This window comes from Primulina huaijiensis, chromosome 11 (genome assembly GCF_012295235.1).
Source record: "Primulina huaijiensis isolate GDHJ02 chromosome 11, ASM1229523v2, whole genome shotgun sequence".
In the NCBI taxonomy this organism is placed as follows: domain Eukaryota; kingdom Viridiplantae; phylum Streptophyta; class Magnoliopsida; order Lamiales; family Gesneriaceae; genus Primulina; species Primulina huaijiensis.
In genome coordinates, this window is record NC_133316.1 from 17,327,238 (window position 1) to 17,349,406 (window position 22,169).

The 22,169-nt window shown below is 34.7% G+C and overlaps 2 protein-coding genes across 3 annotated transcripts; one reads left to right on the top strand and one right to left on the bottom strand.

Moving 5' to 3' along the window:
* Positions 1–1,178: 1,178 nt before the first annotated feature.
* LOC140988987 (GTP-binding protein YPTM2) lies at positions 1,179–4,323 on the top strand. Its single transcript, XM_073458130.1, has 8 exons — positions 1,179–1,358; positions 2,589–2,661; positions 2,976–3,023; positions 3,114–3,161; positions 3,316–3,387; positions 3,467–3,622; positions 3,783–3,886; positions 3,997–4,323. Exons 1-8 carry the CDS (start codon positions 1,345–1,347, stop codon positions 4,091–4,093), a joined length of 612 nt encoding a protein of 203 aa, XP_073314231.1. The 5' UTR covers positions 1,179–1,344; the 3' UTR covers positions 4,094–4,323.
* A 924-nt stretch (positions 4,324–5,247) lies between these two features.
* Positions 5,248–8,902, bottom strand: LOC140987998 (RGG repeats nuclear RNA binding protein A-like). Of its 2 annotated transcripts, none has more exons than XM_073456827.1 (7): positions 8,496–8,902; positions 7,497–7,827; positions 7,207–7,272; positions 6,967–7,096; positions 6,583–6,741; positions 6,379–6,426; positions 5,248–5,705 (listed from the first exon to the last, which is right to left on the bottom strand). In XM_073456827.1, exons 1-7 carry the CDS (start codon positions 8,692–8,694, stop codon positions 5,535–5,537), a joined length of 1,104 nt encoding a protein of 367 aa, XP_073312928.1. In that variant the 5' UTR covers positions 8,695–8,902; the 3' UTR covers positions 5,248–5,534. The 2 variants fall into 2 exon arrangements, with proteins under 2 accessions (XP_073312928.1, XP_073312927.1); XM_073456826.1 differs by having other exon boundaries at positions 6,967–7,099; positions 8,496–8,901.
* Positions 8,903–22,169: the final 13,267 nt, after the last annotated feature.

The following is a 22,169-nucleotide window of genomic DNA, read 5'->3' on the forward strand; positions in this document are numbered from 1 at the left end:
TTATAAGATTTGATGTTTACGATTGTGTGATTGTGAGAAGATGCTGATGTCATACGTCTTGGTCTCGGGGTGTGACATGTTGTATCTTCGCATTTTTTCGTATTAATTGTGTTGATGTTTGTAATAATAGCTAATTGAACCTTTTATTTTAAGATGTACTGGATGTTATACATTAAGTGCTTAATTTGGTAGAATTTTTATCCAGTTTGTTATATGTGATACTTTTTTTTTTTTAAAGTATGACCTCAAGATAGACAGAGAAAAATCAGAATATAATTTTTTTCCAGATTTTGAGCTTTGATCATGGAAATTTGAAGAAACCATGAGAGTGAGCGTCGATACGGAAAAATAAAAAATCTCGACCTTCAATAAACTACACAATTTCAGCTTATCTTCCATGACCTTCGAGCTTGGGAAATCACCCTATTTTTCCGTGATTTTGACCCTGATTTCACACAAACCGGGATAAAAAATTTTTGACATTTACAACTAGTTAGTTCGAATTTTTAAAAATCCATCGAAATTTTTTTATTTTTTAGGATATCTTGACCTGCTATTTTTTTTTTTTTATTAATCTTTGGAAGAAAAATTCAGGTGAGAAGAAACGCTAATAGGGAGGAAGGGAAAGATTGGGTAGTGAGGGAATCAAAAAAAAATTATATAAGGAGCGAATGAAAACAAACACAACGCAGACAAAAACTTGTGTGAGACGGTATCACATGTCGTATTTTGTGAGACAAATATCTTATTTGAGTCATCAATGAAAAAATATTACTTTTTATGCTAAGAATATTATATTTTATTTTGAATATCGGTAGGATTGATCCGTCTCACAGATAAAAATTTGTGAGACCGTCTCACAAGATAATACTCCACAATACAACTAAATAGTAAATATCTTTCGTTGTACGTTGTTAGGTCAACCAATTAATTATTTTTAAATGTTTCAAATAAAATATATTTAAAAAAATCTGAAAGCCTAAATAAAATTTTAAAAAAAATAAATAAAATTGGTGTCCAAATTGAAAACGCATTCCAAATGAGAAAACCAATAAATGAAAATAGCAGAAGTCCTAGTCAGCAAACATTACTCGATTGCCACGTCACGGCTCCACCCTCGCCACATTTTATAAAACGCGTCTTTCATTCAATGAAAGACAAATATTATATATATTATATTATATAATTCATAAATACAACCACCATCTCTCCATTTTCAACTCTTCACCGCATCATCTCTCCGATTCGATCAAAAATCATCGCCTCTCGGGATTGAATTCTCTTCGGATTCGTTGTATCGGAACCTATCTCGTGTTTTATTTTTTGAATTGAATTTCGTCGGCCATGAATCCAGAATAGTAAGCATTTTGTTGTAGTTTTCAATTGAATTTTGCGATTTTCGGGATGATATAGAGCAAATGAGTTAGATCTGATTGAAGTTTTGGGTTAAAAAGTTTGGTTGACCTTGATTGTTTTCTTGATTTTGTACTCGTTGGATCGGTTAATTTATGATGTGGCGAGCGCTTTATTTGATCCGTAGCAATCATAGTTTACGGTTTGTTGAAATATGATCGCTGTGAATTTCATGTTTGCGGGAGCTAGTCTATCTAGTTTAATATTTGGACGAGCCGGATGACCTTGAGGAAGAAAGGTTCATAATTGGAATGATCAGCATATTATTTATTGTTCTTTCTGTGTGAGAGGTCGCCGATTTTGTTGGGAATATTGTTTGTTGGAAAAATCAACCTTTTACGGGTCTTATGTATTCAAATTGTGACATGATTGAAGTCAAAAGTTCATTCTCCATAACAAAGATAAAGCAACAAAAGGAAGAATGAAAAGAAAATTAGAATTGCTTTATGTTTTGGGGATTCGTTAATGTGTGCTCTGTTGGTTCCTCGTCAAATACAAGCCATCAAAGTAATATATTTTATTCTTGTTCTTCACCGTTTTTTAATCTAAATAAATTTCATGTCGCACATGATGATAGCCTGACTTGGAAAATTCTAAGTTGCCAAAAATTTCATGTTCTTTGCTATGCAGGCTTCTCAAGAATACCTCAGGTTCTTATGTGCATTTTTTTATTATAGCAAACTACTGTTCTAGCTGCTAGAAAATACTTAACATCAGGAATAATAAAATTGAACCTTTTTCTCTTTTAGTGCTACTTGATGTATAAAGCTGCTTATGAATTTGATATCTATTAAGATGTATATAATCACATTGAAGTATCACCAACTATAATGTATTTTAGTATCCTGTGGTGAGATTGGTTGTGGATTTATTTCTGAGTGGGAATGCCGAAATATCTTCTGTAATTTGTCAGATTCTTTTTTCTCTCTCTTTTTACTTTTATCTCTTCCTATCTGTTTGATTGTTCTTCGTCAATTGCATTATGCTTCGGGTGTTAACTTCTGTTTTTAATGATCTAATATTCGGATGTTACATCTTTTGATATTTTGTTCGCGGATACTCATTTTACATCCTTTTCCCTGTGATATTCAAGGAGTTTCAGGTTTCTTTAATGGTTGAGAAATTATTTTCCTTGATTTATTCTATACTGAACATACGTTCTCGTTTTGTAACAGTGACTACCTTTTCAAACTCTTGCTTATTGGAGATTCTGGTGTTGGCAAATCATGCCTTCTTCTGAGGTTTGCGGTATGTGCCTATTCCCTCTCTAAATGATTTTCTCCTACTAGAAATAGCAATTTGAAAATTATGTCCATCTTGGTTTTCATCGTAGCATTCCTTACTAAGTTATTGATATGCTCTTTTTCCATGAATTATGAATTTTTCTATGGTGATGTTCACACCTGTGGCATTTTGTCTGTCTAATCTTTTTTGGTTAATATGAAGAAGTGCGGTGGTTTGCTTTCATCTCTTTTTACATATCAATTTGCATAATTCATGCATTTTAGAGTTGATACGAATATCTTTACCTCTGCTGACTATCAGTGTATTATTGTTTTCAGGATGATTCATATCTTGAGAGTTATATCAGTACCATTGGCGTCGACTTTGTAAGTGATCTGTCTTAGTGTGCCCTTTTGTATGTCCTGGCAGTTCTGAAACTGTAAGTCCTCTGATATATATTGTGTTCTATGATGCAGAAAATTCGTACAGTGGAGCAGGATGGGAAAACCATCAAGTTACAAATAGTAAGTGTTTGAAATGGATCATATCTAGCTATTATATTGGATGTGAGATCGTAGTATCCAATTTCAGGATATGAGAGGAGGATATGTTGTTTCACTCGTCAAAATTTTTGATATTGTTGGAGAATTAATCTTTTTTGTCTTTTGATAAATGCAGTGGGATACTGCTGGACAAGAACGTTTTAGGACAATCACTAGCAGCTACTATCGCGGGGCTCATGGCATAATTGTAAGCATTGCCTATTCTTGCACCTAAATATTTTCTGCTTGATGAATTAGGCTTCTTATTCCGCTCATACGTCTATCAGGTAGTTTATGACGTGACTGATCAAGAGAGTTTTAACAATGTCAAGCAATGGTTGAACGAGATAGACCGATATGCAAGTGACAATGTTAACAAGCTTCTTGTTGGAAATAAGTGTGATCTCACAGCACAGAAGGTCGTGTCCACCGAGGCTGCGAAGGTAAACTTATAAATGTTTCATGCAATTTACATTTGTAATTCTCCGGTCTGAACAATTTTCTTCTTGATTTGGATCACCGTCGTTTGAAATCCAAAGTTGACCCCTGTATCTACCATCTCACATTTCGATGAACTTCTTGGCTGACCCTGTCTGTTTATAGGCATTTGCTGATGAAATTGGGATACCTTTCATGGAAACAAGTGCAAAAAGTGCTACTAATGTGGAGCAGGCTTTCATGGCCATGGCCGCCTCAATCAAAAACAGGTAAATAATGTATGGTGCGCAGATTATATGATTGGATGCTGTGGTGTTATAATTTGATAGTTTTCCGTGATCTTTTTCACTAATGACTTATTTTACATCTACATTGTCAGGATGGCAAGTCAACCGGCCATGAATGCTGCCCGACCTTCAACCGTGCAGATCAGAGGACAACCTGTTAATCAAAAGTCTGGCTGCTGCTCCACCTGATCAAGCAGACGTCGGTAAGCTAGATAGCGACACAATGTTATCATTTCATGCAAAATTAGTGCTTGTTTCATGTTTAACCATATGTCTGCACAATCGTGTTAATTACTTATGGATTATGTTAAAACATATATTCTTTGTTTATGTTTAAGTTATTTGATTTCTTAAAAAGGACATGTACAAAACAATCGTGTTGGCGAACGTTAGTGCTGGTTATTGTTCTTATTTCCTTATTTCTCATATTTCAAATGTATATATAATCACCATTCACTACGAAATGGACCGAAGATTTTTGGTGACAGGTCGTTGTACCGTAGCTGGTAATAAACGCATGTCAGATTCGCTTTTTTTACTCTCCATTGATCTTTTAGATCAATCATGCGCTTGTTCCATTGGTGTTTCAAGAATGGAGTGCCAATCAATAGATCTGTTAAGGTCTTGTTGAGCTGTATTAAATAGTTTCTTCCTATGATTGCTGCAATCTTTCGGGATCAGCCTCATAATATTTAATCCAAACCATTTTTACAACGAGAAGTATATTAATACCCCATAAGTCAGAAAGTCTCTCTCTACCTTATTGATCCATAAAATAACTCAATATCACAATTTTCTTTTTATAGTTCTATTTGGACTTCTACTCAGGATTTCACCGTGGGATCCGGTTAGAAAGATTCAACGATTTGTGTTGCATCATCCTAGGCTTCCGTAAAAATTAACACATCACTGAATGATAGTGTTGCCTAGTGTCAAAATACAAGCATTTTAACCACTTATCTTCATTCTGTCCCAGGACCTAGAATTGTATTCAACGTTGAAACTAACGAAAGCATAAAGGGTGTAGGTTATATGTTTATTTCCACTGATCGTTCACAGCTCAAAATTTTTTCAATCCACAAGTCGAAGCTCCTTATATTCCTAACAAATTTTGATCTCAAAGCATAGATACAATGTGCAAATCTTCCTTGTGGTGACGAAGAATCTCGTCAGACGCCTTTTGAGGCTCCATACCTCATATCTTTGTCAGAACCGATGAGTTTTCCTAAGGCCCTTTAAGGAAGAGTTTCCTAAGGCCCTTCAAGGATTTACATAAAGAGAGGTGTCACCGATGGAGCAACAAATAAGAGACTAGACCAGATCCAGAAGTGAGAAGATTATGATTCAAAATGTAACAAAACTGGTTATCATAAACTTAAAAAAAAAGGCTTATCCCATGGGAATTAAATGAAAATGAAAAAGAAACTACGTCACTATTAAGTATTATGGAAATGGTATTTCGTACACGTCAAGTAACAAAGAACCAAAGGTGCAAAAACCCCTGGAACGCATCTAAATGTACACCGAAATGACTGCAAATTTCCCATGATTGCCGACCACCTTTGCCACTACGAACCACCAAACATCTGATTCCTATAATCTGCCAAGCTCGTATGGCAACCCAAGTTCCTTACTTACCTGCAAGGGAAGGGAACTCTCCATCGTCTGCAATGGCTGGGGCCTGCACATTGTAATTGCTTACTCCAGCTCCACCTCTACCGCGACCACGTCCCTGACCACGACCTCCAGATCGGGGGTACTCTCCCTTGGCCGGCTTCAGAAACTCATTTATGCTTACAGACTGCATATCAAACAGGAAGATACACAACAGGTTAAGTAAAGCTTCAACACTGGTTCATTCATGTCACACCGCTTGTATTAGAATGGTCAGTGTATACAAAGTGAGTATTATTAACAAAAATTCCAAGCAAAATGCAGGAAGAGAATCATTAAAATCTAGAGAGATTCAGTCTTATTAGAGATTTGCTTGTAAGTATACAGCAAACTATCGATGAAAGCAGTAAAAGCATCATATGAAGTGGAAGGTAAAAAAGGCACAGAAGCTCCAAATAACTGTTTCAACACCTTCCATCACACTGGACATAACAAACTTTCAACTTACTGGAAGAACGTGTGTCCCGTAAACTGATCGCATATATAAGCAAGATGCCAATAAGAAGACGTGGCCATTGCCAAAAAAATATCACATTGTTTAGAAACAAAAATATGTAAATAATTAAAATCACCTGATCTAAATAAAATTAAATTTGTATTTTCTGGAAAATCATCAATCTCTTTTTGGTTCCTTCATCAATTATATCACTCTAATTAAATCTTGTCAATAGACTCCAGAAACAAAGACGAAGACAATACATATTTTTCCTTCCACACCCAAATAAATAAATCCATTGTTCTCTGGTAAACATCAGATTGACAGATGTATCAAACCATAAGTATATCATTAAGACACACACCTTTTTCGCTTTCTCAGCAGCCTCTTTACGTTTATCTTTGTCAGAACCCTGGGCAGAAAATATTATTAGCACAATCAACAAAATACATCCTAAATGGGTATAGAAAGACAAGCCCGTAGACTGAGAGTAGCTTAGCACAATCAACAAAATCCATTCTAAATGTGTATAGAAAGACAAGCCATAGACTGAGAGTAACTTGCTCACCAATTTAACAAAGAATTCATCATCATTCTTCTTGTTGGACAGAATCTGCATGGACTCAAGTTCTTTGTCCAAGTTAACCTTCCTTTCTTCAGACTTGAGCGCAACCAAGGCCTTTCTCTTCTCTTCCAGGACTTTCTCATATTCCTCCAAAGTCATCTCCTAGCATGATAGAAGATGCAGGTATTAATAATCTTTATGGTACGATAAAACATTGGACATATTCGCCAACAAATTACAACATATATACAACAAAAATCTAGAACTTAGGTTCATGCACTAAATTAAGACAGGAAAATCAAGGATTGAATTCTTGAAGATTCTACAGAGTATAATGAAAATGAATGAATAAATAGATTTCAAACCAACAACCAAGAACTAAACTACCTTCTCTTCAGGCTCCTTGTTTTCTGGTTCATTTGCAGGAGTTTCCTTGTTAGCATTAACATCTTCTTGTTCTGATGGCTTTTCAGCATCAACATTTTTCTCTCCTTCCACAACTGGTTCTTCAGTTTCCCTACTTTAAAGGAAGTAGAAATTACACAAAATGCATTTGACAGCAGAATTTAGAATAAGAAAATTAAAAAAACTGATTTGGATAATAAAAATTCAACAAACAGTGCTTACGTGGCTATCTCATCAGCTGGTGTTCCCCAATTTCCACGACCAGCACCCTCACGTTTAAAGCCAGACCTACAAATAAAATATAAAAAAAAATGGAAACAATGACATTGAGATTTCGATAAAAATTAGAGTGAACTTTCGATAATTTTACACAAATAAAGGAAGAACAAAAAACCAGAAACTCAATTCCAAATAAAAATTGCAGACCTATGATCATGAGAGCAGCAAAAACAACAAAAATAGAAGACCCATGATCATGAGAGCAGCAAAAACTACTATCATAATAAGCTTACCCACGCCCAGTTCCACTGTGACGATCAAACGCTCTTCGTGGGCGTTCACGTTCACCCTCTGTAGTTTCCCCATTGCTAATACCACCACGGCGACCCCCTCGGACGCCACCACCTCCGCGTGGCCCACCATATGGACGCCTTTCTGAAGAATCCTTTCCAGCATCTCCATCTTCTGATTGCTTATATCCTCTGGAAAAACCATTAGTGATTCCAAATGCATTTTCATTGTCAACCACATCACGGTTAAATCCACGCCCACCGCGTCCACGCCCACCGCCGCGTGCAGCACCACGGCCTCCTCCACGTTGATCTTCATTCTTGGACTCTCTCACTGCCAATATAAACAAATTAAGGTGACTGTACAGTATAACTAACAGACCTTAAAACCACAATCCTCCTGCTAAAACAAGACAGTAAGGTTTGTGTAAAAGGCAATCAAATTTATTAAAGAAGAGTACAAAAAATCAAAGCAATTACAACTCAAATCAGCATTTGCACAAAAGCACAACTTACAGAATCCTGTGATTGAAAAAACTTCATACATCAATCTCAACGTATAAATGAGTTTTATTATCTGTATTACGATTAAAACACGAAGCTCAAAAGTTATAGTTTACCCATCGATGAAAAGGCTAGGCTAAAGAATAAAACCCAAATTCAATGAGAATTAACCAACAGCAGCTCATGGTTATATGGAGAGTAAACAAAGTAAATACATAAGAAAAAAAAGTAAAAACTATGATCTCCAGCAAAGAGAATAAGAGATCCCCCAAGAAGTGGGCAAACAGGAAGAAAGTTGCCTTCTGGGTGAAACTTATAAATTTAAAATAATAATTATTCAACACATTAGAACTATTTCTATTCTGAGGACCAAGTTCCAAAAAACACAAGAACATATATAACCAGGAAAAACCTCATTCCATTTAGCAATAACGAAACCCAATGACATAACAGTAGCGCTAATAAATAAAAATCAAAACAGGGTTTTCAATATCTAACCAGCCTGAGCTGGAGGGACAGGCTTGGAGGGAAGCTTAGCTGTAGGCTTGGCCTGAGCCGCCGGAGCCTGAGCCGGAGCTTTCTTGGCTTGAGCCGGAGCCTGAGCCGGTGCATTCAGCTGCTTCGAAGCAAGGAGCTGAGTTGGGTCCTCGGAGTCGTCATCACCCAGAAGCCCAAAAGGATTAATAGAACTCATCATTCTCAGATTCCTTATAAACAAACGGCGCTTCAGTGAAAATTCTCGAGAATCAAGGAACTCCTAGAAGCAAGAATCCATGGAAAAGGGATCAAATATAGTAACTGGTAAGTGGATTCAGAGGAAAAGGGATTGAATGAAGTGAAAGAGACGCAGTGTGTAATGGAAAACCCTAGCCAATTGCGGCAGAGCAGAATAAAGAGTGCGAGTAAAAACCTAATCTGGAATGAGGAATTTGTAGATGTATCTGTAGTGGGCTCGGAGCTTATTGGGCTTCGTGAAACAGTAAGCCCATTATCTGTTTACACTTCTTTTGCTTCTAATTTGTCAAAAACAATATCCGTCCCTTACTTTTATACTCTTCTTTTGAGATTTTATTTGATAAAAAAAATTCAGCCTTTTTATTGAAACGTTTAATATACATTAATAAGACAAAAATTTGTGTGAGACGGTCTCATGAGTCGTATTTTTTGAGACGGATCTTTTATTTGGGTCGTCCATGTAAAATTATTACTTTTTATGCTAATAGTATTACTTTTTAATATGAATATCGGTAGGATTGACCCGTCTCACAGATAAAGATTCGTGAGACCGTCTCACAAGATACCTACTCCAATAATAATAATATATCATTATTATTTCATCCTAATACTAACAACTTTTTATTTTTAAAAATAATAAAATTGAAATTCAAACATTAACTTTGAATAAGATTACTACCATAACATAATTATATTTAACACAATGTTACCATATATATGCCAATTTATGTTATGTATTAAAACTTAATATGTATGCATGCATCATGACAAAATTTACTAGTTCCAAGTTAAAATTTTTTGATTTTATAATATTGTTAAAGAAAAAAGTATGTACATATATTTACTTTGAGAAGAGGTCATGTCATATATTCAAATACAAATTTTAGAGGGTTATCATCTAATTTTTCGCTTCTCTGACTTCATAAGTTTGCCACAGTTGTTTTTCATTTTTGAAGCTGGCATTTTGTTTTTTTATTTAAATGTAATTCAAGTCTAATACATGATAGTCTATATGGATTCTTATAAAAAGTATGTCGCTATAGAACATGTTGATTAATTGATCACGAGTTAAGACCAAATTGAGGCACTTAATAATTTATGAGAGAGAGAAAACCCTTTTGATTATAAAATCATAGATCTTAGTAAACAGTATAATTTGTTATATCATAAAATATTTTGGCCATAACAAATTTATTTTAGGAAAATTTTAATATTAGTCTTGTATATTTATTTATTTTTCTTATTTTGATAAGTCTATGTTGTCGTCAAATTTCAGTTTATTTGGATGTATCAATTATGTTGTCAATTTTAGATGTTTTTGTGGTTGTTATTGAAAGATTATTTTAAACTGATTTTGATATTTAAAATTCGAAATTTCATATTTTTTTCTAACATATATATGTCATGTTGTATTTTCGAGCAGTTTACAGCACGTGGGAAAAATGACATAACTTCTTGCTTGAGTGTCGAAATGACAAATCGTTTTTTGTATTGCAAACTAGAACGAAGAAGATTGTGGTGGTGTAAAAATTACAGGCATGGACATGCTCAAAGAAAGACAGTTTATTCATTAAAATCAAATCATTTGTGCTACCACAAAAAATAGACTATGGAGACATTTGGCTAGTCATCCATCTATTTTAATCAATTTCAATTTTCAAAAATATTTTGGGAGAACTCATTATACTTTTAAAGGAGATATTTATTTTAAATATTGAGGGGGAGATAAATTTTTTGCTTAAATTTTTTTAGAAAATATAATTTTTTGATTCACATAAAAAAAAAGAGATAAATATGTTACATGAAATCATTATTTATCTAAGTTTTGTGATCATAAAAAAAGAGAAATTTTTAGGTTGAGAAATACAAGCAATATTGATTTTGATGATAAAAAAATTGTTATTGTGTTTCTAACATATTTACTCAAGTGTAAAGTTGTTATCTCAAATTGAAAGTTGAAACTCGAAATCAACCAAACTGAAAATATGGCGAGCTGCAATGTTTTGATTATATCTCATAGCTTGATGATGAAAATGGCAAGCCGTCAAAACAGCTGAATAGAAAACTCAATTTTACACAATTCATACTTCACAAAGGCTCAGTTGGTCCGAATATTATCGAGGCAAAATATTAGTTGCAAGATTGAGTTGATGGAAACGAAAACAACAATAAGCTTGAATGGAGCAGTTCTGGTATTTTGGTCACATATCTCAGCTTAGTTATTAAATGGAACGATTCAATATGCAATACAAATATAAGATAACGATCTACAAATCATATTCATAAATCAAAGTCTGAATCGGATCAGAAGAAGTTGATAAACAACGATGAAGTTGTTGGATCTTAACAGAAAGAATAACAAGTTCTATATTGTTAACAGCTTGATCTGTCAAGCATATCTTTCTCATACAAACTTGGAATTGAGCGATTCTTGATTCCATGGAAATCTAAGAGAGAGGCTACAACTTTCATGTCTATCATTTTGCCCAAAAATTGACGAATCAAAAGCTATTATAAAGCAAAGCAAACAGCTCGAATTGTACTAGATAGTTTGACAACAACTCACTTGGAATATCTCAGATCAAGCCAACAACTCAAACTCATAACAGACCAGATCAGGCCATCAAATCAGCACAATTTGATTAGCTCGATCTGATAACAACTAAATTTTGGAAAATGGCCAGAAACACGAATTTGATCGTTGCAATATTAGAATCCGTATACAATCTTTCCAAATGGTCATGCTCTGGAGGCTATATATACAACAAATTGAAGATTAAATACAACCTCCAGAAAGTGATTCAAAGCATGAGCAGTCTACATGAAGAAATTAGCTCGAATGAGAGCAAACCCAAGTGTGAGAATGCATTTGATACATACATACACTGTAAAAATCCTCACAAAAAATCACTCACATATATACATGAGAGTGGAGTTTCAAAGTTTAGTTGAGTAAGTTTTCACACAAAGACATTAAAAATTGTGTCTGTAGTCTTGGCATAAGAGACGTTAAATATTATGCTGATTGTAAAGTTGCGTCCTACAATCGAGTGTGCTATGAGTTTCAATTAGGCAATGGATAAGTCTTAAGTTGAAATAGGTTTGTACAAGAAGTTATATAAAACAAAGTCTTCTAATGAATACTTCTTAAGTGGAAGAAGTTGTGACGTATGAGTTATTATTCTCCATACATCCATAAACGAATATGTGTCTATTTATTTATTACTATTTATTTGTGCTGTCAAGACTATCATTTGTGCTGATTAGTCAATTAAAGGAAATTTAATTGTTGCTCTTATATCACATTCAATAAGTAATGTGACTAGTTTTCGCACTTAGAACTTGTTTATAGTAACTCAAATTACTTAATCTGAATGGAATATTGACTTGAATTTTGAACATAGTTTAAACTTAGCATTATTTAACTTATATTGCTTAACAGTTCATTCACCCCCTTTAAATTGTTATCTTTGATCCTAACACATAAACACTTCCGATGAAAATTGATTGAAATTATCATAAATTTAAATATACAAAACACCGAAATTTCAAAACACAGAGGACCAAAATTGAAAATAAACAAACAAACATATATGACCAAAATTGTTGTTTTTCCTTTTTAATTTTTCCCAAATTACCCATTCACCATTAACATTATTTTTAAAAAGATAACAAAATATTAAAAAAAATTAAATTTAAATAAAAATTAGCCTTATTGAACTTGTATGCCTAAAATATTGCTTTACTAAAATAAAATTACATTCTAGTAAACATTAAATTTTAGTCAAAAAAATTTGTGTTAAGGAATCAATCAACTTTGAGTCACTCAACTATCAATTTTTAAAAAACTTTGGATCGTTCAACATTGAATTATTGAATATTGAACTTTTAACCTCTCAATTATTTCGTACCTATATATTTCAAAATCCAAAATTTCTAGCCATGAACTATGCACTAGTTAATTGTTTCGGTAAGAGCGTAAACTTCAGGCTGCTAATCAAGAAGAAATCATCTACCAATGACAAATGTGACAAACGAATATCTCGTCTATCTGCTTCCCGGACGTGGAAAGGTATGAACAACAGTGAAGAAGCTTACCTAGCTATGATAAATAAAAATCTGGAGTCAGAGTAAAAGAGATTCCAATGGTACGAGAATGCACAAATGTCTTTCTTGAGAAACTACCAGCATCAATAAGAAGTTTCCCTTGCCATTTACCGAGAATTGACGATTTGTTGACCAATTGAAGGGAGCCAAGATATTTTCAAGGCTAGATTTGTGATTGCAATGGCTCTATATGAAGCCTTGTACGAGCGGAAATGTGGATCATCTCTATATTGAAATGAGGTAGGAGAAAAAGTTATGACTGGACTTGAACTTAATCAAGCAACAGTGGACAAAGTAACTATTATCAAAGAAAAAATAAGGCTACCCAAGATTGACATAAAAGTTGTGATCTAAAAAGAAGGTTTGTGGAATTCTATGTTGTTGAAAAGGATTATGTTGTTGAAAAAGCTTATGTAAGAGGCTCACCCATGAAAAGAGTTGCCCGATTTAGCAAGGTTGGGAAGCTGAACTCTAAATATGTCGGACCCTTCGAATTTCAGAAAAAGTAAGAATTTGCCTATATAGATTAGCGTTACCACCTGATAAGTCAAGGACCCAAGCCATGTTCTTGAAGCATTTCTGATCGAAGGAAATTTAAACGAATAATTGAAATACGAATAAATTCATATTTGAATCAAGGACAACAAAGCCCAGGTGCTTAGACAAATAACCATTCAGTACGTCAATGTGCAATGGTTTAATCATACTGAAAGAGAAGTCACTTAGAAACTGGAAGAGAAAATGTATAAGTAATATCCTTATCTCTTTGAAAGTCAAGTCAACTCAAGTTTTGAAAATGAAACTTCCAATAAGAAGTGTGGAATGTAAAGACCCAAAAATTTAGACTAAAATTTTCAAAATGGGCTCACTTAAATTCCGAATTTCTGATTTTGGGATAAAGATTTCTTTCAAAATTTGGCAAGATAAAGCAATTTTGATATAAGTATACCAAGATAAATGACTTTGGAGATAAATATATTATGAGATAAAAGAACTTTGAGAAATATACCAAGATCCTCAAGACAAGTGATCTTGAAATAAGCATATCTAGCTTATCAGAAATGAAATCTTCAAATTTGATTCCTTCATTTTTCGAGATTGTGAGTTATCAAGCCTATTTCGACAGCTTTTTCAACACCTATAAATAACCATTGAAGATTGGAAGATATTCACACCCAAATTTTCGAGTCACACACTCTATTATAACATTCTGAATTATCGATTGATGGGATTTCCATGCAAGGAATAAAATTCAAAATTTCGAACGTTTCCGCAGCAAATAGAAGGCCATCTCCAGGAACTATTTTCGTTGATAAAAATATATGAATCCAATCTCCACAGTTCGGAATTTATAAAACAATATTATCAATATTTTTTCCAAATTTATCCCAATCCAACTGATATAATTCCACAACGACCTTTGAAAAAAAATGTGTAGATTTTATTCAAGAAAATAATAGTTTTTATTCATCGTCCTAAAATTGTTTCAAATGACATCAAAACCCAATCTCTCTTCCAAAAATTAATCAGATGCAAATTATCTAAGCATCTATATTTAATGTTATTATTCTGAATAGACATGTTTTTCCATTCATATGAATGTCTCTTGGTCCATAAGATATGAAAAAAAAAACCATTAGGATGAATGGGTGTCTGGAAAAATTGAAATTGAACATCCATGTTCGTTAAAGAGTGCCACCATTTCCAAGCGCCCCAACGCTGCTGGAAAAATCCAGGCAATGCCACAGGTGCAAGGGCACTCTGAAAAGGTTCCATTGCGCTGCCTTGCTGTCTGGAAATTCCAGATAGCTTTTGTAGCCCAGGTTCCCCCTCCTATGAATTCGTTTCGGGTTTTCCTTCCTTATTTTTTCTTTCATTAATCTCAAATATACAACATAACTTCTGAAGTATGACAACAATATGTTTTCAACTGCAGAATGTGGATTATTAGTATCAACATATGTTATGATATCACAGTGAAAGAAGTCTCGTAAATGAAACAAATGGAATCTCAGCACCCAAAAATTGCATTTAGTAATCTAAAGATTCATCCTTACCTAGGTAAATATGTATGGGTACTTAATTTGTATTTATTTATTCCAGCTCATTTATATAATGAAATTTGTAATCTATTGTTGATTTAGGTACATCTCAAATCAAGTCTTCTGCAACGACTGCTATATTTCAATCCCAAATGTAAAGATACTATGAAAAGAAACTCATGGTACCCAAATTTCCGTGCTTGTATTAACCCATGTGTTTTCTTCATGTTTAGTGCATAAATTATTGAATAAATTAATTTAATGTGCCATGCAAGTTTATAAAAAATAGTTCTAATCTAAAGACTACAATATTGTAATGATTAATCTAATGACAACAATATTGTAATGATTAAATATATAAAATTGTATTTAACATGTTTAACAATGAAATCTTTCACTTTTTTTTAACATTCAAAGGAAACTTTAAAATTACAGGTTACATACAGATGCAAACCATATTCAACTGAATGATCTTCGGGTTAAGAAGGTGATGAAGGGATCCAAACAATTGTCTGCATGCGATATTTTGAACAACCGCAAAGCTTTAACAGAGGTTTGATAAACATTCTATATCCATATGTTATTTACATTATACATCATATCACTCTCCGTTGTTTAAAAACATTTATTCAATCAATATAATAATTATTCAAAGTATAACGTTTTAGAAAAAACACATAACAAACTTTATATAAGAAAACATAATTCGATTCAATTTAGAATATATACTACTACGTTCAAGGCATCACAGAGGAGATTGAAAATGTCTCGTCCTCATGGTATGCTTGTTGGTCCCACGTGCAGTAATTTGAGATAATAAATATGAAAATATAGAATAAACTGGACGTCGAGATTTACGTGGAAAACCCCTAAAAATTATTAGGGTAAAAACCACGGGCAAGATGAAAAAAATTTCCACTATAATATTTTATGGTATACAACTTACTCACTGTGTTTCCAAAGAGAACACACGCTCTCTTAATACAGGAGAACAAAACACCTCACTAATATTATAGAACTAAGCAATCAAATGTTATAAGATGAGAGAAAACTCGAAGAATAGATACTTGAATTATGAAGGAATGCATCTATTTATAGATGCAATTCCTCGTCTGAACGCATCCTTCTGTTTCAAAATTTTTTCGGCCATTTTGACAATCATTTGAAATGTGTGCCAACTTATTTTGACTGGATGACTTTGCCGACAGNTTGTTGGTCCCACGTGCAGTAATTTGAGATAATAAATATGAAAATATAGAATAAACTGGACGTCGAGATTTACGTGGAAAACCCCTAAAAATTATTAGGGTAAAAACCACGGGCAAGATGAAAAAAATTTCCACTATAATATTTTATGGTATACAACTTACTCACTGTGTTTCCAAAGAGAACACACGCTCTCTTAATACAGGAGAACAAAACACCTCACTAATATTATAGAACTAAGCAATCAAATGTTATAAGATGAGAGAAAACTCGAAGAATAGATACTTGAATTATGAAGGAATGCATCTATTTATAGATGCAATTCCTCGTCTGAACGCATCCTTCTGTTTCAAAATTTTTTCGGCCATTTTGACAATCATTTGAAATGTGTGCCAACTTATTTTGACTGGATGACTTTGCCGACAGTTCTCCCACTTGGAGATTTGATTGAGAATCAAATACATCTCCACACATCCTTTTAATCTTGACATTACATGGTACTTACGTTTCTGCTAGGCCACTTTAGGATCTACATCACTCAAACTTATCAGTGTTCACTGGCTATGACAGAAAATCAGCTATGTTATATTTTGTATGGATCTTCAGTATATCCATACTTCTTTCTTCTACTACTTCTCGCACAAAGTGAAATTGGACTCCAATGTGTTTCGTCCTGGAATGAAAGGCTGGATTCCTTGCGATGTGCAAGACACTCTGACTGTCACAAAACAAAGAAACCTTCTCTTGTTTGTGCCCGATCTCCTCCAATAATCTTTTAATCCATGTTGCCTCCTCGCAAGCTTGAGTAGCTGCCATGTATTCTGCCTCCGTTGAAGATAATGCAACAACTGTTTGCAATTTTGACACTCAACTTACTGCTCCCCTTACAAGTGTAAACACATAACCAGTATTAGATTTCTTCTTATCAGGATCACCTGCATAATCTGAATTGACATGACCCCTGAATGTAAAATCCGATCCTCCATAACATAATGCAGCATTTAAGGTACCATTAATGTATCTAAGGATTCTCTTGGCAGTGCTCCAATGCTCTCGTCTAGGATTCGCCATATACCGACTAACTGATCCCACTGCTGAACAACGTCCGGTCTTGTACAGATCATGGCGAACATCAAACTTCCCATTGCTGATGCATATGGTACTCGAGACATCTCCATCCTCTCTGCTTCACTGCTAGGACACATCTCAGAGGATAATTTGAAATTAACAGGAAGAGGGGTCGATATTGGCTTGCTATCTTGCATGTTGAAGCGTTGCAAGACTTTCTTCAAATAATTTTCTGGAAAGCAAAATCTTTTTGTTACTTCTGTCTCCGTGAACTTGCATTCCTAGAATCTTGTTTGCTGGTCTCAAGTTCTTCATGTCAAATTTCCTAGACAATTGTGTCTTCAATCCTTGAACATGATCTTTGTTGGGGCCTGCTACCAACATGTCGGTCACAGGCAACAGCAAAATGATATAATCATCACCAGACCTCTTGAAATATGTACAAGGATTTGCACTCAGTCTGTTGTATCCAAGGCTCATGATATAGGAATCAAATCTCTTGTACCAACACCTCGGCGCCTGTTTGAGATCGTACAGAGATTTGTTCAACCTGCGAACCAAGTTCTCTTTGCCTTTTTCATCAAAACCTTCTGGCTGGAGCATATAGATTTCTTTTTCAAGATCTTCATGAATAAATGTTGTTTTCACATCTAACTGTTCTAGATGTATGTCAAACATCGCACATAATGTCAAAACTACTCTGACTGTTGTAAGCCGAACCACATGAGAAAATATCTCATTGAAGTCAATGCCTTCTTTCTGAGCATATCTTTTTACCACCAATTTAGCACGATACCGCTCCACTTGGTTATTGCCATCACGCTTGATCTTATAGATCCATCTGTTTCTAATGGCTTTCCTCCCTCGTGGTAGTTTAACAAGATCCTAAGTTTATTCTTGTCTAATGCCCCCAACTCTTCTTGCATTGCTATCATCCACAAGGATATATCTGAGCTTTGAGTAGCCTCATGGAAACTCGATGGCTCACCATCCTCTCATAATAGACAATATGCAATATTGATTTCAGTGACATAATCTGAAAGCCAACCTGGTGATCTTCTGTCTCGAGTTGACTGCCTCACCTTAGAAACCTCGGACTCAACATGTTCTTGTTCTTCGTGCTCTGGTATTGCTTCACAAGAATTTTGACTCTTGTCTGTCCTATTTTCTACCTGAAATATAATAGTTTCTGAATTCAGTGTGCTTTTGTATCCATTTACTTTATCTTCCTCGAAGATAACATCTCTGCTGATGACAAGCTTGTGGACAGTAGGATCCGACAAGCGAAACCCCTTAACTCCATCAGCATAACCCAAGAAGATACATTTTCTGGATTTCGAATCCAACTTTGATCTTTCTTGCTCATTGTACAGAATGTATACAAGACTTTCAAATGTATGCAAATGAGAATAATCTGCCGGCTTTCCCGTCTAAATCTCCATTGGAGTCTTCAGATCAATCGCCACTGAAAGAGAACGATTGATAATATAACAAGTGGTTTTGACTGCTTCCGCCCAAAATGACTTGTCTAGACCCGCGGTCCTCAACATAGCTCTTGTTCTATCCAACAAAGTTCTGTTCATCCGCTCTGCCACTCCATTCTGTTGAGGTGTGTAAGCCATCGTAAACTGTTTTTTGATTCCCTCATGTTGACAATATGCATCAAATTCGTCACTGGTATATTCTCCTCTATTGTCAGTCCTCAGACACTTGATTTTCTTTTCAAAATCAAGTTCAACCCGTGCTTTAAAATCTTTGAAGACTTGGAAAACATCTGATTTCTTCTTGATTGGATATACTCAACATCTCATAGAGAAATTATCAATGAGCGAGACAAAGTATCTCGCTCACTACAACAAAAATGGCTTTTCGCAGCGCACAAATTCGTTTTCCGCAGCGCACATTGCACGCTGCAAAGTTCAAAGCTGTTGAAAGTTCAAGATTATCCGCAGCGTACATGTGCGCGCTGTTAATCTTATTATCCGCGGCGTGCACATGCACGCCGTTAATACTATTATCCGCAGCGTGCAATGTACGCCGTTAATAATTAGTGCAAAATCAAATTTTAGCGACGGTTTTAAAATTTCCGTCGCTAATAGCGACGGTTTATAACCGTCGCTAAATTTATAGGCGACAGTTTTTAAACGGTCGCTAAGTTTAGCGACGGTTTGAAAACTGTCAATACATTTAGCGACGGGATTTCATAATCCGTCGCTAATCTTTTCGTTAAAATAAAAAAAAATTTACTTTTATAATTTAATAAAATTTTTAAAAAAACTTACAATCTAATAACAATACTCGTGATTTTTAATAATATTTACAGAGTAAGTAAAAATCGAAACAAAAAAGTACAGTAAATCGCAACTAAAATCTTAAAATCGTGAGAAAAATTCTGAGTGTTGTGAAGAAATGAGAAGGAAATGCGGATATTTATAGACTATTAGCGACGTTTGTAGGTTTTATAATAAACCGTCGTCGATGTAAACCCTTGCGACGGGTATAAGAAAACCGTCGCTAAATATAGCGACGATTAATGCTTAATTGTCGCTAAAGTTGGCGACGGTTATTTTAAACCGTGGCTAGTTTTAAATCTGCGACGGTTTATTTAAAACCGTCGCTAATAGCGACGGTATAAAAACTACCGTCGCTAAATTTACATCGGCGACGGTTAAATAAACCGTCGCTAAATGATGGCGCACCCATTTTCCACGGCGTGCTTATATATGCACGCCGTTAAAAAAAATTTATTTTTTTTTAAAAAAATGATTTACTATTAACAGCGCACATAAAAATGCACGCCGTTAATAATATTATTAACAGCGTGACTTTATTGTGCGCTGCGAAAATTGCATAAGTTATTAACAGCTCACATATAACTGCACGCTGCGGATATTACTATCCGCAGCGTGCTTTTAATGCACGCTGTTAATACTATCAAGTGCAATAATATTAACAGCGCACATATGGATGCATGCCGTTAAAAGTAATATTCGCAGCGTGCTTTTAATGAACGCTGTTGATGACGTGCTGCGGAAAATCATTTTTCTTGTAGTGGCTCTTCCCAGGGATACAACTGGTGCTTGCCAAACATCCGAATGAATAAGCTCCAGAATGCTTTTGCTCCTAGCAGTAGAAGTGCCAAAATTTAATCTGTGTTGTTTACTGGTAACACAATGCTCACAAAAGGATAATGACATTTTTGTAAGTCCCGACATCAGCTTCCGTTCTGAGAGAATTTTCAAATCTCGTTCTGATATATGCCCAAGCTTTCTATGCCATAACACTGTTAATTCTTCTCCTGGACCAATTGATGCAACAGCTAGTTCTACCTCTTTATGTGTTTCTCCCAAAAGTACATACAAATTTGCAGCAACTTTTTCCGCCTTCATAACCACAAGCGCACCTTTCACAATTTTCATGATCTCATTCTCGATACGGGTTTTTCACCTGATCTCATCCAATTGCCCCGAGGACAAAAGATTCTTCGTCAGTCCTTTCACATGTCGTATCTCCTGTATAGTGCGAATGATGCCATCAAACATTTTAATTTTGACTGTACCGACCCCAACGATTTCCAAGGCATAATCAATTTCCATGAATACCGATCCTCTTGAGACTGGTTCATAATGATAAAACCATTCTCTCCGAGACGTCATGTGCCACATTGCTCCTGAATCCATAATCCATGTGTCACAAAATTTGTGCCTGCCTTTTGCAACTGTTGCTACTTCGCTGAATAATATTTCACTACCGCATGAAGTACTGGCCACATTTCATTGAAAACTTTCTCGATAATCGTACACGCTTTCTTGAAGTGCCCTTTACCGCCATATTTAAAGCAGTGAATATTTTTCTTCTTACTTCTCGACTTTGATCTACCTCATTTTTTGCTTTAACTGGAGTCACGGTCCATATATATTTCTCTTATCATCGACAAAGCCTCTGCCTGCTTCGAAGTTACCAACCTATCTTCCTTATTCTTGCGCTGACTTTCTTCACCGAGAATCGCAGTTAAGACATCGTCGAATTTTAGAAAGCCCATAAGAATATTGTTGGTTATATTGTTGATAAGTTGATCATATGAATCTAGTAGACTTTGAAGTAAAATATCTCCACGTTCATTTTCCCCTATTTTATGCCCCGTAGAAGTGAGCTGGGCAAATAGAGTATTTAGTGTGTTGATATGGTCAGTCATCGACGAGGATTCCGTCATCCAAAGAGTATAAAGCCTTCTCTTTAGGAAAATCATGTTGTGTAGTGATTTGACCTCGTACATCTTTGTTAAAGTATCCTAGATAACTTTTGATTTTTTTATCTCAGAGATACTTGACAATATTTTGTCTGCTATAGCCAAGTGTAAATTGGCAACAACATTATCATTCATCTCATTTCACTTTCCATCATCTGTAATTTACACCAGTCTATCTCCGGTAGCCTTCAAGCAATTCTCTTTTCTTAAAACTGCTTGTATCTTTATTTTTCACAACATAAAATTGCTTCCATTGAACTTTGTTATCTCTTACCTGCCCGCCATTATATCTAAAACAATTTAGTAGACTTGACAAAACAATCACGCTTTAATAAAAAAATCTTTAAAAACTTTTCTGATGTGGAAGATCAGTCTAGGCTGCAACCACAGAGTGTACTCAGAATTTTAAGAAATTTTACACCAATGCTCTGATACCACTTGTTGGTCTCACGTGCGGTAATTTGAGATAATAAATATGAAAATAAAAAATAAACTTGACAACGAGATTTACGTAGAAAACTCCTAAAAATTATTAAAGTAAAAAACACGGGCAAGATCAAAAGAATTTCCACTATAATATTTTATGGTGTACAACCCACTCGCTGTGTTTCCAAAGAGAACACACACTCTCTTAATACAGGAGAACAAAACACATCACAAATATAATAGAACTAAGTACTTAAATGCTATAAAATGAGAGAAAACTCGAAGAAGCGATACTTGAATTATGAAGAAATGCATCTATTTATAGATGCAATTCCTCGT